A 12,618-nucleotide genomic window follows, 5' to 3' on the forward strand; every position below is an offset into this window, starting at 1 on the left:
TTACTTCACTTAAAAGAAGGGCAGGTGATATGTGATTTGGCAAATTACAAAGAATGAAAGATGAAAGACCAGTGTGCATCTGTGTGAGATTTGGAGGAAAAATCTAGACTAAGCTGGAAAGAGTCACCAAGTTTAATACTCTGAAGGTATTGAACTGATTCATGTTATCACAGTGAGGCAAGGAGAAGAATTACCTCAGCCAATTCAGGGATTGCATCAATGCTGTTGCCATTTCTAAGAATGCCCTGTAACCAATTCAGCATATCTGACCCCTTCCTTTTGCTTTCCCAATTTATAAATTAACCAAAACTCAAAGGCTTATGAAAGTTACGGTGCCCCCCCCCCCCCCCCCCCCCCCCCCATGTTGTTTCCTTTTTGCGTAATGGTGGAAGCTTAACCATATAGTACCTTAGATTTTTAAAAAAATCTCTCGATAATTGCAGTGTAATTTTTAATAAGCATCCTATATTGGTATTCACTTAAAAACATGAATAATGTATACATATTTCAGGAATGTGTTCATCCAAGTGAAGTACAAAAGTGTTAAATGTTCTAACTAAATTTAACTACAAATAGCGTTAACAATAATGTTTACTAATGTAGTAAATTAAGTTGATATTTGGATTATTTCATAGTTGAAAGTTCAAAATAATCAACTGCATTTTGTAGCACAGATGTGTAATCATCAACCTGAGAGCCTGAAAACTAAGGGATTTAATGGAGTTAGAAACTGGAAGGATTCTCCATTAGTAAGATTTTTTTAAAAGATAATTTTCCAAGTCTTTACAGTTACAAAATATTTTGTAAGCGAGATGGTGACGTAGTGGTAATGTCACTGAATAATCCAGAGGCTCAGACCAATGCTGTAGAAGCAGTTGTTCAAATTCCACCATGGCAGCTGATGAAGTGTAAATTTGGTTCATAAATCTAGACTATAAAGTTATATCCGTGTTCAGGGAAGGAAATCCTTACTTCGTCCAGTCAATACGTGACTCCTGACTCATAGCAAGGTGGTTGACTATTAACTGCCCTCTAAAATTGGCTGTGTAGTCACTTAATTTAAGTGCAATAAGGGAGGGGCAGTAAATGCCAGTGATGCATTCAATTGAAAAAAAAGGAGAAAAACTCAATGAAGCATGTAATATCTGTATTGTTGGGGGCTTTTTAAAAATCTTTCTTCCATGTGGTGTTTCCCATCAGTTATTGTCTGCATATTTTAAAGAAAAAGCATGAAGTTTAAAGTTGTTGAGAAGTACAGTGAGCTGCAAGTTTATTTTTTTATGTAGATTGCATTGCTTGCTTTGTCTATAGCACTTGTATTTGCTTACGACTTCCATGCTGGAGCAGAGACTATGATGACCAGGCACTTCAACGATCCAGGTGCTGATGCCTATTTCACTAAAAGAAAATGGGGTGAGCAGAAGTAACATTTTTAATTCAAACATTTCCTGGTCTATTTAACAATTACTGTATTAAAATCTGCAACAAAATGTACACTTCTGTATCATAACTTAAATGTATCAGAACATTGAATGAACTGCTCAGGAACATTATAAAACAAATTCTGATGTCAAACCATGTGTAGGATGTTAGCTTATAGTCCAACAGGTTTAATTGGAAGCACACTAGCTTTCGGAGCGATGCTCCTTCATCAGATGAAGAAGCATCGCTCCGAAAGCTAGTGTGCTTCCAATTAAACCTGTTGGACTATAACCTGGTATTGTATGATTTTTAACTTTGTACACCCCAGTCCAATACTGGCATCTCCAAATCATTTGTAGGATGATATTTGTAGGGATCAATGCTCAAAATAGATGGGGGTGATAGGCAAATTCACCCCCAAATCTTCAAATTGCTCTAGAAAATTATGCTGACAAGTGAGAGAAAGTCTCACCTGCCCCCCCCCCCCCCCCCCCAAATAAAAAGCTGAATGGAGGATTTGCTACCCAGTCAAAAGGCTAGTTTTCTCCTGTGCTTGCTGCTGATTAGCCCACTATGTGTAAGCAATAGCAGTAAATAAGGCTGGAGGGCTAGTGGTGGCAAAGCAAGGCTGCAAGTTGAGGACAGGGTTTGAAGCTGGGACCCTGGAGACTGACTTGGCTGGGCAATAGTTAGAGAATGGGAAAATTACTGGAGTTTCCTGTTGCGGGATTGGAACAAGAGAGAAGAGCCTGATTTTGAAGGTATTATGGGTGTCGGTGATATAAGCTGCCTAATGGCATGGGAGAGAAAGAGCAAACTAGCTTTTGGTTCGGGGTTGCTGCAGAAAAGGTGGAAAGTATCTGAAAGGCAAGAAGAGGGTCTGCTGAGAGGAGAAAACGTTTTTAAACTTTTAACAAAAAAATACTCAGCTACCTGGGAGCAGGAAAACCAAGGGAATGCATTCATTCCAAATGTGAAGTCTCTACCCTAAAGATGCTGGAGATCAGGAGCTACTATATGGTGAAAACTCTAGCGGATACAATTTTATTAGACAAGTATCAATTGTGTTATTTAATATTGAACAGTTTTATTTCATGCAGCTTTGTATTTGTGGTACCATATCTCAAAGTGTCTTAATTAGTTACTTGAGGTGCAGTGAATGTGTTAAGAATGAACGTGTATTAATTTAACTGAGACCTCACCAATGTACAGAAGGCCCGCTTGAGTTGTTGGCTTTTTGTTTCTCAATCATTTATTGCTATCTTATGCCCATCGTTTTTTGCTTATTTAATTTCTGAGACATGACCGTATTTAATGTTTTCTTTTGTGTTGTGACTTTGTCTAATGGTGTGATGATGATTGTTGGGCCTGTTGACAAATTATTCTAGTTCTGCTTCTTTGAATGTTTGAACTTTCCACATGTCAACACAAATGCTCAGTGACTGTATCACCTAGTGAGACTGAAAAGGATCCCTGAAAACCAAAAGGCTTCCCCTAAAAATGGAAAAATAACCATTAAGAAATCTCAAGTGGAGTTCTTGGAGAACCGGGAAATTATTTTGACCCTTGCGTAATCCAAAACTTGTTCAAATGTTCAACTTTTAAAGAGTGTCGTAAAGGAGGAATGAAAGGTGGACAGTTGAAGACAGATAGGGATGATATTCTAAGCTTTGACAGAAGCAGCCATAAGCACATCAATTAGTTTTTGAGCTATTAAAATTGGGGGTGGGAGGGTTTGTATACAGGAGGCCAGAATCAGAACATTCTGGCAATCTTAGATGGATGTGAAGCTGGAGGAGTTTACAGAAATTGGACAATAAACGCATGGAAGGGCTTGAAAACAGAGCTGAAAGTTTTAAAATTAGGATGTTTTACTGGAAGCCTGTTTTGGTTAGCAAGGAAAGGAGTTTTGGGAGAATGTGACTTACTACAAATTAAGACGTTGGTTCAGGATGGCTTCATGTTTACAGAAGGTGGGACGTGGGAGACCAGCCAAGCATTCATTGGAATAGTTACATTGAGAAGGTAACAAAGGCATAAATTAGGTTTTCAGCAGTTGATGAACTGAGTCAAGGGCAATGTTACAGAGGTAGAAGTAGATAATCTTACTAATCGGTAGTGACACAGGTTGTGAACAGCCTGGAATAAGCTCTCACTGTTGATGGGAGAGAGATGGAATTGGCAGCTAGAAATGAACTTTGGAACTGGCAATAAAATAATTCAGCAACTGGAAGAGTTGAGAGAGATGGTGATATGATAGAGATTTGTATCATTGGCATGGAAATGAAGACTGTTGCTCACAGGAAACTAGGTAATTAGCACTTTCATGGTGATGCAATCAAAAGATGGATCCCATGAACAAGGTGAGCTCAGAGAGAATGAGGGGTGATGGGAGAAAAACTAGAGGAAAGTATAAGTTCAGGACTAGGGCAGGAGGGGAAATTTGAAAGATGTTTGAGGTAACTCTGTGGAAGGGAGGTGTATAGTAGAGAAACATGGTTGGATTATTTTCATCTTGGGTAGTGAAATGCTGTTGCAATACTTCCTATCAAAAATAAAAGTAACTGAAGAATATATCAGGAGAAGGATTACAAAGTTTGCAATATGATGATCAGTAATGTTGGTTTATCAGGCAAGCTCTAGCAGCACCTCATCTAAACCTGTGGTTGAGCTTTCTGGGTTCAGGTTAAGTCCTGTTTGTCTGCAGAAAATGGGAGGGGTAAAATGTGTGTTCCATAACAGCCAAATGCAAGCCAGTTTTGTATTTTTCAAGGTTTTAATTTGAAAGTTCTCAAATTCATTAATTCATTTCCACATTGACCCAAAACAAAAATTTTGTGAAGGAAAATGTTTGCAGATTCTTCAATATCAATATTTAGAAACCCAGATTTATGGAAATGCCAGCAATTGTTGCGTTTTATGTATATTTTTAAGCAAGCCAAAAAGACTTTTGAGAAGGATTATAGCAGTCTCATGAGCCTAGGGAAGTTATTTTACAAAGAAACTTCTAACCTTTGTGTTAGTGTTACTGCTTATCATTGCAGAAAGAAATATGGATGAGCTACAAAGAAATAGAAATAAAACTGCAAACAGGGAATTAAATGTGCAAGGTAAATTTTAGTTCCATGTGACCCGTTATTCTCATTTATAAAAATTGTGTAGTTGACAGTTGAGAATTGGGACTGGTGGTTAAGTGGTTTAGTCACATGCTCCTTGGGTCAGACATTGTGGGCAGTAAATATATTTTATCATACCAAGCCATCTGCTGTCCTTGTCCATGAATTTTATTTGTCAGGGATGTGGTAGCAAATTTTTTCCTAGTTTAACAGATTGTCAATACATTTGCTTCAGCCTAAGCTAGTGCTCATTAGAACACCTGCACAAAGCTAACATTGTTGCTGTCTTCACCACCATCTGAAAGGAAATGCAATAAACGCATAAGTATAGATTGCCCTTTTGCAAGTAATGCTCTTTACTTAAATACTATGATACTTCACCATTAATAGTATGATACTTCTGTTCATCATTGTAGGTTCCTATTTGCAGTTGGAGCAGTATAGTGATTTATATTTCATAAATGTACACCAAAATTCTATTTATGTGGGAGTTGGTGTTAAATTGGCCTTTTGGGTTTTTGAGTTTTTAAAAATTCTTTCATGTGATATGGGTAAGTAGCCTTTGCTACATATTCCAAATTGCCTTTGCCTTTGGGAGAAAACAAAAGTCAGCAGTTCATGTGAAACAGGTTAACCTGCAGTGCTCTTAGTAAGGGAGTTCCTGGATATTGATCCAGTGACGGTGAAGGAAAAGCAGTGTAGTTCCAATACAGGATAGTGTGCCACTTGGAGAGGATCTTGCAGTTGGTGGTGTTCCCATTCATCTGCTACCCTTGTCTAAAATGTGTATTTGGAAAGTTCTTCAAAGGAGCTTTGAGTTGCTGCAATGCATCTGGTAAATGATGTGCAATTGCCTATTGTGTGTCAGTGGTGGAATGAATATTTACAGTGTTGGATGGGATGGCAATCATGTTTGCTGCTTTGTCTGGATGGGATCAAGTCTTTTGATCTTTACTTGAGCTGCTCCACTTACTCACCTGAGCCAGTAGAGTGTATTCTGTCATGTTAATGATGTTAGTGATGTTAATACCACTGAATATCTGGGCAAAGTAAGGTGAGCATTACTTGGCAGTTTTGTAGCATACTTGTTACCTGCCACTTAAGACAAATTTGAATGTTTTTGAACTCTTGCAGCACTTTGGTGTAGACTGTTTTAGTTTTGGAAATTACAGAAAGAGACCACTTGGCCTATTACATCTGTGCTGGCTCTCAGATGAGCAGCCTACTTTGCATCATTTTCCTTCTTTGTCCCCATAATCCTGCACATTACCCCTTTTCAAATAACTGCTTGATTCCATCGTAGACTGTCTTGCTTGAACTAGCCTCCTCCACAATCTCTGGCAGCGCATTCTAAATCCTATTCACTACTGTGTGAAAAGGATTTTCCTCCTATTCTTTTACTGCTTTTACTAATTACTTAAAATTCATATCCTCTCTTTCTCAATCCTTTTACAAGTAGAAATATTATCTCCATATCAACTCTATCCAGGCCTCTCACAATTTTAAATAAATTGCATTTCCTCTCAGTTCCCTTTTCCAAGGAAAACAGTCCTAACCTTTTCAACTTATCCTCATAACTGAAATCCCTCATTCCTGGAACCATTTTCATAAAACACCTACACACACTGTCCAGTGCTTCCATGACCACCTCAAAGTGCATTGCCCAAAACTGGATTCAAAACTCCCAACTACGGACTAACTAGACACTGTACAAGTTGGATAGATCATCCTTGATATAATTTATGTCCCTATTAATAAAATTTAGGATACTGTAAGCTTTGCTCACTGTTCTGTCAACCTACCCTGCTGCCTTTAATGATTTATACACTTATACACCCATGTTTCTCTCTTTGCATCCCCTTTAGCGTTGTATTTGATATACTATGTCCCCAAGCTCTTCCTAACAAAATAAATTGTCATGCACTACTTAGTTTAATTTCATCTGTCACTTACCTATCATTCCACCAGTATTTCTATTTTCTTTTGAAGTCTTGCATTGTTCTCCTCTCAATTTATAATGCTTTGAAATTGCAACTGGTATTGAATGTTATGCAATTGTCAGTGAACATTCCCAATTTTGACCGTGTGATAGAAAGAATAGTCCAGCATCTTTTCATTTGTAGGTAGATTCAAAACATAACAGTTGCATAAATGAATGCAACTAATGAGTAACAGTTACTTCAAAAATTATGTAATTAATGATAGATCATGATGGAAGTTTTATTTATTCATATTTTCACTGGTTGTAGGTGTTACTGGCTAGGCTAGCTTTTATTGTGCATCTCTAAATGCACTAGAAAGTGGTGGATGGCTGCCGTTTTGAACCCAAAATACTGTTAGGAAGGGAGCTCCATGGTTTTGACCCAATGACAATGAAGGTGGAGCAATATATAGCAAACTTTGTTTTAACTGGCACCTTATGTGCTGGTACTCCGAGAAATTGGCAAAAATTATATACCTCAAAAACTGCAAAGTTTACTGTGTTATTCAGTCCATTTACTTTGTTTTTTTAAATATATTTACCTCAATGTAACTATACTTGTTCAATTCAATGGCCACATGAAATATCACGAGTCGATTCAATTTCTCCTCAAACACTGCAGTATCCGAGTAGTCAGTTGAGGTTGCAAGTGAGAAGGCTCTCTGCCGGTAAGTTTTATTTAAGGCAAAGTTGCATTGTTATTTAAGTGATTTATGTTGTAAGTAAAATGTAACTGATATATATACCCTTTGCAATTTGTCTCTATTGCTTTTTGTGTATTTTCATATTGATTGTATTCATCTCTTGATTATCTGGAATATTTGATCAATCGGCACAATCCAGGTCCCATAGAAGCCGGATAATGTGAAATTTACTGTAGCTCCCAGACAGGATGCTGAAGTAGCAAGGAGAGGAACTGGCAAGTAGTGGTGTATTCATGCATCCCTGCTGTCATCCATCTGTTTGGATTTATGTGGTACTTTTCAAAGCTTAGGACATTGAAAGAATAATGAATACAGATAAACGTACATTTGCTTTCTCAGACAGTAGGGGCATATTGCACTCTGTTGACCTCCTTAATGAGTGTAAAAGCCTACATTGTTCTTTATTGTCGTTTTGTGGGGAAAATCTCTACTGCAGCTATTTATCCACTAGTTCAAGATTCTTTGAGGACTCAGTATCCTTCAGATCACTACGTAAAAGTCCTGACACAGTTTCTCTTGTGAATGATGTCTTCCTGTTTTTTTTTTCATTTTCCCCTGCTATTTAATAGCTAAAATATCAACAGGAACTCTTGTTTATGCTAGGCCAACATGATGGACCTCTCCCTCGCCAACATGCAGGATTACTGCCAGAATCTCTTATTTGGGCATACATTGTCCAACTGAGTTCAGCACTGCGTACCATTCATACAGCAGGACTGGCCTGTCGTGTCATGGATCCAACTAAGATTCTTATAACTGGTAAAACCAGGTAAAACTCTGAAATGAGATACCTTATTCTAGAACCCATTTTTGTTTAGAATTTGGATTTTTTTTCCAAATATTCAGTTTTTCTAAAATATTTTCTTCATTAGCTACAAGTGTTGATATGTTTGTATTTATTTATTGACCTGCGAATCATTCTATTTATATTGTTTGCATACATTTATTAAGAAATGTGAGAAAATAAATCCAAAAGAAATATGTTGTAGAATTTCTTCAGCTTTCTTTTAAGTTTACTTGCAATTTTTCTAACATTGTTCATAAAATTATAAATTCTGTCTGCTTATTATTTGGTTTTGCACCAATTTTAAGACAGGCATTTTCAGACAATATCATTATTAAACTTAGAAAAGTCACCCTCACAGAAAACCTCATTTGAACTGTGAGACACATATTGTGTATAAGCATTGTGCTGGATCTTTCCTGTCATTCTCTATAAAACTGTCTTGACTTCATTTAGTGATTTTTGCTTTTGATTGTGCTGTACATATTCTGATTTTTTTTTTACATATTTTGTATTGGAACTATATGCTAAATTTTCCTCCTGACCTTGTCAGTGGCTTAGCTGACTATAATTCATTCTTCAATAGCTTCATTATTTAAATCAGCAAAGTGTTGGGATTCATTGTGATCTGTTTTTCTGCAATGGTTTTTTTTGTTGGAGTCCAGTTCACAAACAAAAGGAACTTAAATAGTACAAGAAATAAGGAAAATTTTGAGTTCAAAGATAAACCTGAAGCTGAAAAGTTGCATAATGAAAATGTTTCTGAATTCACTTTGTTTTTGCAAGGTTACGTGTCAATTGTGTTGGAATTTTTGATGTCTTAACATTTGACAGTAGTCAAAATAATCCACTGGGAATGATGCCTCAGTATCAGGTGAGTGCGATTTTTAATTCAGATCCCTTTGCCAATATTGCTTCATACTGTTTCAGTGGTTATCTGTGACAGGATAATTTCCCAACTGAAACAAATACATTGAAAATTATTCCCTTAACTCCATTTGTAATATTCTCAATCACTGCAGAAATACAATCTTAGTAAGATGAAAGCTTAACCATAGCTAATGCAAAACCAAACTTCATAATTCTCTTGAGTTGGCTCAACCACAGCAACTATGTCTGTTACATATGTCAAAAATGTCACCTGCTTTAAAATTGTGCAGGATAAGATCAGACTCCTGTTCTGCATTCCTAATCACTAATGTTCTTCAGGGAAGAAAATTATCCAATTTCACCTGTTCTGGCTTACGTGTATCTCCAGACCCATGTTAGTGTGGTTGATTCTCAATTGCCCACTGGGACAATGATTGAGTACATCCGAGTTTTAATTTTTGACTCTCAGGTCAAGACAATCGTGCATCGTTTTCCCCTTCATCTCAGACCTCTCCGCAATCACCTGCCCAATAGTTTCACAATATTAGTCACTGTTCCTGACTAATTTCACCTCCTTTGTAACTTTTGATTTGGTCTCTTTGATGACATAGAACTCTTGTTTCTAGATCCCTTACCACACAACTGCTAAACATCAAACTGATATTCCTGGCATTCATGTTAGCTCAGAAGTATTGCATCTTGCTACTTCAAATCTGCAGTAGTACTGTGTTACTTAATTTATCTGTCTTCTGTAGCTATAGTCACATTTATAGCCTCCGTTCCCCCGCCCCTATTTTCCTTGATTTCATAATTGTTTCCCAACTCTTTGTCCATTTCACTAGAAACTTAACTTTATAAATCGCCACGGTGCATTCTCTCCATGACACAACATTGATAATGTGGCATTGATGGGGGTACACCCACTCTTTCCCTCCACTTTATTACTCTAATTTCTAAGGCGTTTAGTACTTAATTTGCAATGTCATCCTCTTCTTTTTTTTTATTTACATGCAATGACTCTTGCTTCCATCCCTCTTGAATGGAGTCATTGTACTTCCATACCAATCCCCATCCTTCCACCACATCTCCACCAAATGGAGTACTAGAGCCAGTCTCTGACATCATTCTTAAATTTGGATTTAACTATTCATCTCCACCTTTAAGACACATTATTCCATTGCTCCCTTTGCTGCTTTCCTTAAATTGTCGTCTATTGAAAATGCAGCTCTTGTGCTTAACAACACTCATCTATTAGTTCTGCTTTCTCCAGCATATACAATCTATCTACTTCCTCTACAACTTCCTCAACATGATCTTTGTTTCACTCCTGGACCTTTCAACTTTGACATTCTGCATATCTTATGCTCTCTCTGGTAGATGTTGTGGCTACCTAGACCCTCCTGTCAAATTCTCAACTGGTACTGCTGTGCCTTTTTCACATTTTAAAAACCTATGTTCTTCCCAACCACCTCGTTCCTCTTGCTGTTTCACTGTAAAGTCCTTGAAGTTTTCTATATTGGCAGCGATTCTATTTAAATAAAAGTGCTGGCACGGCTTTAGAAGTTCCTATTAGCATTAACTTTTTGGACCCTTGTTTTGGGACCTTTTTGTGAACCTTATTAGTTAGTTGGAAGGGTTGTCTGATTACCTTTGAAAATTTTAGAATTTCATAGGATTTAAAACCTTGAAACAGAGCTGTTAGGCCAGATTTCTACTTTATTGGGAGATTGGATTCCAGGAAGTAGTTCAGAGTGGCAAGGAAGCCAAGGTGGAATTTTCTGGAAGGCAGAGGGAACACAGCCTAGGCAAGAAAAAAAAAGTGATCTTAGCAAAGCTAAATAGAATACATTTTAATGCAAGAAGACTGGAGGATAAAGTAGATGAGCTAAAAGTGCAAGAGTAAGATATTACGGATGGACAGGATTGACAGCTCAGTATTCCGAATTGTAAGGTTTTCAGGCTGAGATAGAGAGGATATAAAAAATGTGGGGGTGGAGGGATGCTTTGGTCACAATATTGATGAAGAACTCAATTATAGAAGTGAGGAAGGTGATATCATGAAGGATCATCAAATGAGGCCATATATGTAGAAGTAAAAAACAAAGAAGTGCCAAACACACTGGGTGTTTACAGTAGGTCTCCAACCAGTCAGGGAAAGATCAGGATCACATATACGGTCACGTTTCGGAGACATACAAGAATAATAAGGCAGTAAAAGAATTTAACAGGGCAAGTATTAACTGGGATGGTTTTAGAGTGCAAGGAGGGAGGGAACAAAATATTTAACTTGTAGTCAGGGTTAATTTTTTTAGCCAAATAAAAACTGAAAGAACTGCAAATGCTGTAAATCAGAAACAAGACAGAAATTAGAAAAGCTCAGCAGGTCTCGCAGCACCTGTGGAGAGACATCGATGTTAACATTTCAGGTCATGTGACCCTTCCTCAGTTCTGCTGAGCTTTTCCAGTAATTTTAATTTTTTAGCTATTGTCTAGAAAGAATTGGGTGTTAAGATATGGCCTTGGATAGTCAGAAAAGAGCTTGGATAATTGCAAGGCATAGACCATTTTGTAGATGGTGACTATGACTCAATTATATTGAGGATAAATATGGAAAAGATTGACTGGCCAGGAATAAAAGTTCTAAACTCAAAAGGCAAACTTTTCTAAAATGAGATACAAGGTGTCCCAAGAGCAGCTACTTGAAGATAAAACTGTCACACCAGTGGGAGGTACTCAAGGAAGAAACAGTGAGACTACATGTCAAATATGTTTTCAGAAAGATAAAGAGTTGGGAGCAACAGCAGAGAAGGAAGATGAAAACTAGAATTAAGAAAAGTTGGTCTAAATATGTAAGAGAGCTTATTGGAGTAAATAAAGTGCAGGAGGTAACTTTAAAATAATATTGGAAGTGCAAAGAGTGCAGAATAAAAGAAAATTTAAAACTTGTTTTATTTGAAAATTATCTAAAGAGCAAGGTAATTGCTATGGAAAATGTTAGAGTCTGGAAGATGTGGGCACAGTAAGGTTATTCTGTGTTAGTCTTCACATGGAAAGGCTGGTGTAGTACAGACATCAGGTTGGAGTACTGTGGACGTATTAGAAGAAATTAGCATAGATAGAGGGGTGAGAGTTTATCAGCCTTAAAAGTATGTAAATCTAGAAGCCTGGATGAGGTGTCTCTCAGGCTGTTGAGACAACTGGGGCTCTGGCAGAAATTTTCAAATCCTCTGGTCATAAGTCAGATGCTAAATGACTAATAACATTGTCCCATTTTTAACCAAGAGAGTAAGGTGTAGATCAACAAATTACAGGTCACTCAGGCTAACCTCCGTGGTGGGGGAAGTTACCAGAAAGAATTTTGAGGGACAGACTATATCTGCTGTCGGAGAGGCATGAATTTGTCAGGGATATCAGCATGGATTTGTTAAGGGAAGTGGTGTTTGATAAATTTGATCAAATATTTTAAGCAGATAACCGGTATCGATGAGAGTAATGCATTTGACTTGGCCTTGTGGATTTTAACAAGGCTTTTGATAAGGTCGCTCATGATTGGTCAAGAAAGTAAGTGGTAATTCCCAGTTGGCTAAGGGGCAGGAAGCAAAGGGTGATGGCACAGAGGATGTAGAGATTAGAAGTCTTTCTTTCTTTTTCATGGAGTTCCATGGCCTTGGTGCTGGGGCCTTTGCTGATTTTGGTGTACTCTGATGATATCATTTTAAATATAGGGGATATAATCAAGAG

At 37.4% G+C, this 12,618-nt stretch overlaps 1 protein-coding gene across 2 annotated transcripts in view; it reads left to right on the forward strand.

Annotated features, from left to right (window-relative positions):
- The window catches only part of pan3 (poly(A) specific ribonuclease subunit PAN3), a 172,202-nt gene that overhangs the window by 122,389 nt on the left and 37,195 nt on the right, over positions 1 to 12,618 (forward strand). For both annotated transcript variants that reach the window (XM_043692011.2, XM_043692013.2), the window contains exons 11-13: positions 1,312 to 1,413; positions 7,827 to 7,992; positions 8,794 to 8,881. In XM_043692011.2, the coding sequence (XP_043547946.2) occupies positions 1,312 to 1,413; positions 7,827 to 7,992; positions 8,794 to 8,881 (356 nt within the window). The remainder of the gene's footprint in view (positions 1 to 1,311; positions 1,414 to 7,826; positions 7,993 to 8,793; positions 8,882 to 12,618) is intronic.

The sequence above is a fragment of the Chiloscyllium plagiosum genome, unplaced genomic scaffold (assembly GCF_037043375.1).
Source record: "Chiloscyllium plagiosum isolate Xiang-an unplaced genomic scaffold, Cpla_swu_hap1 HiC_scaffold_6, whole genome shotgun sequence".
Classification (NCBI taxonomy): Eukaryota; Metazoa; Chordata; class Chondrichthyes; order Orectolobiformes; family Hemiscylliidae; genus Chiloscyllium; species Chiloscyllium plagiosum.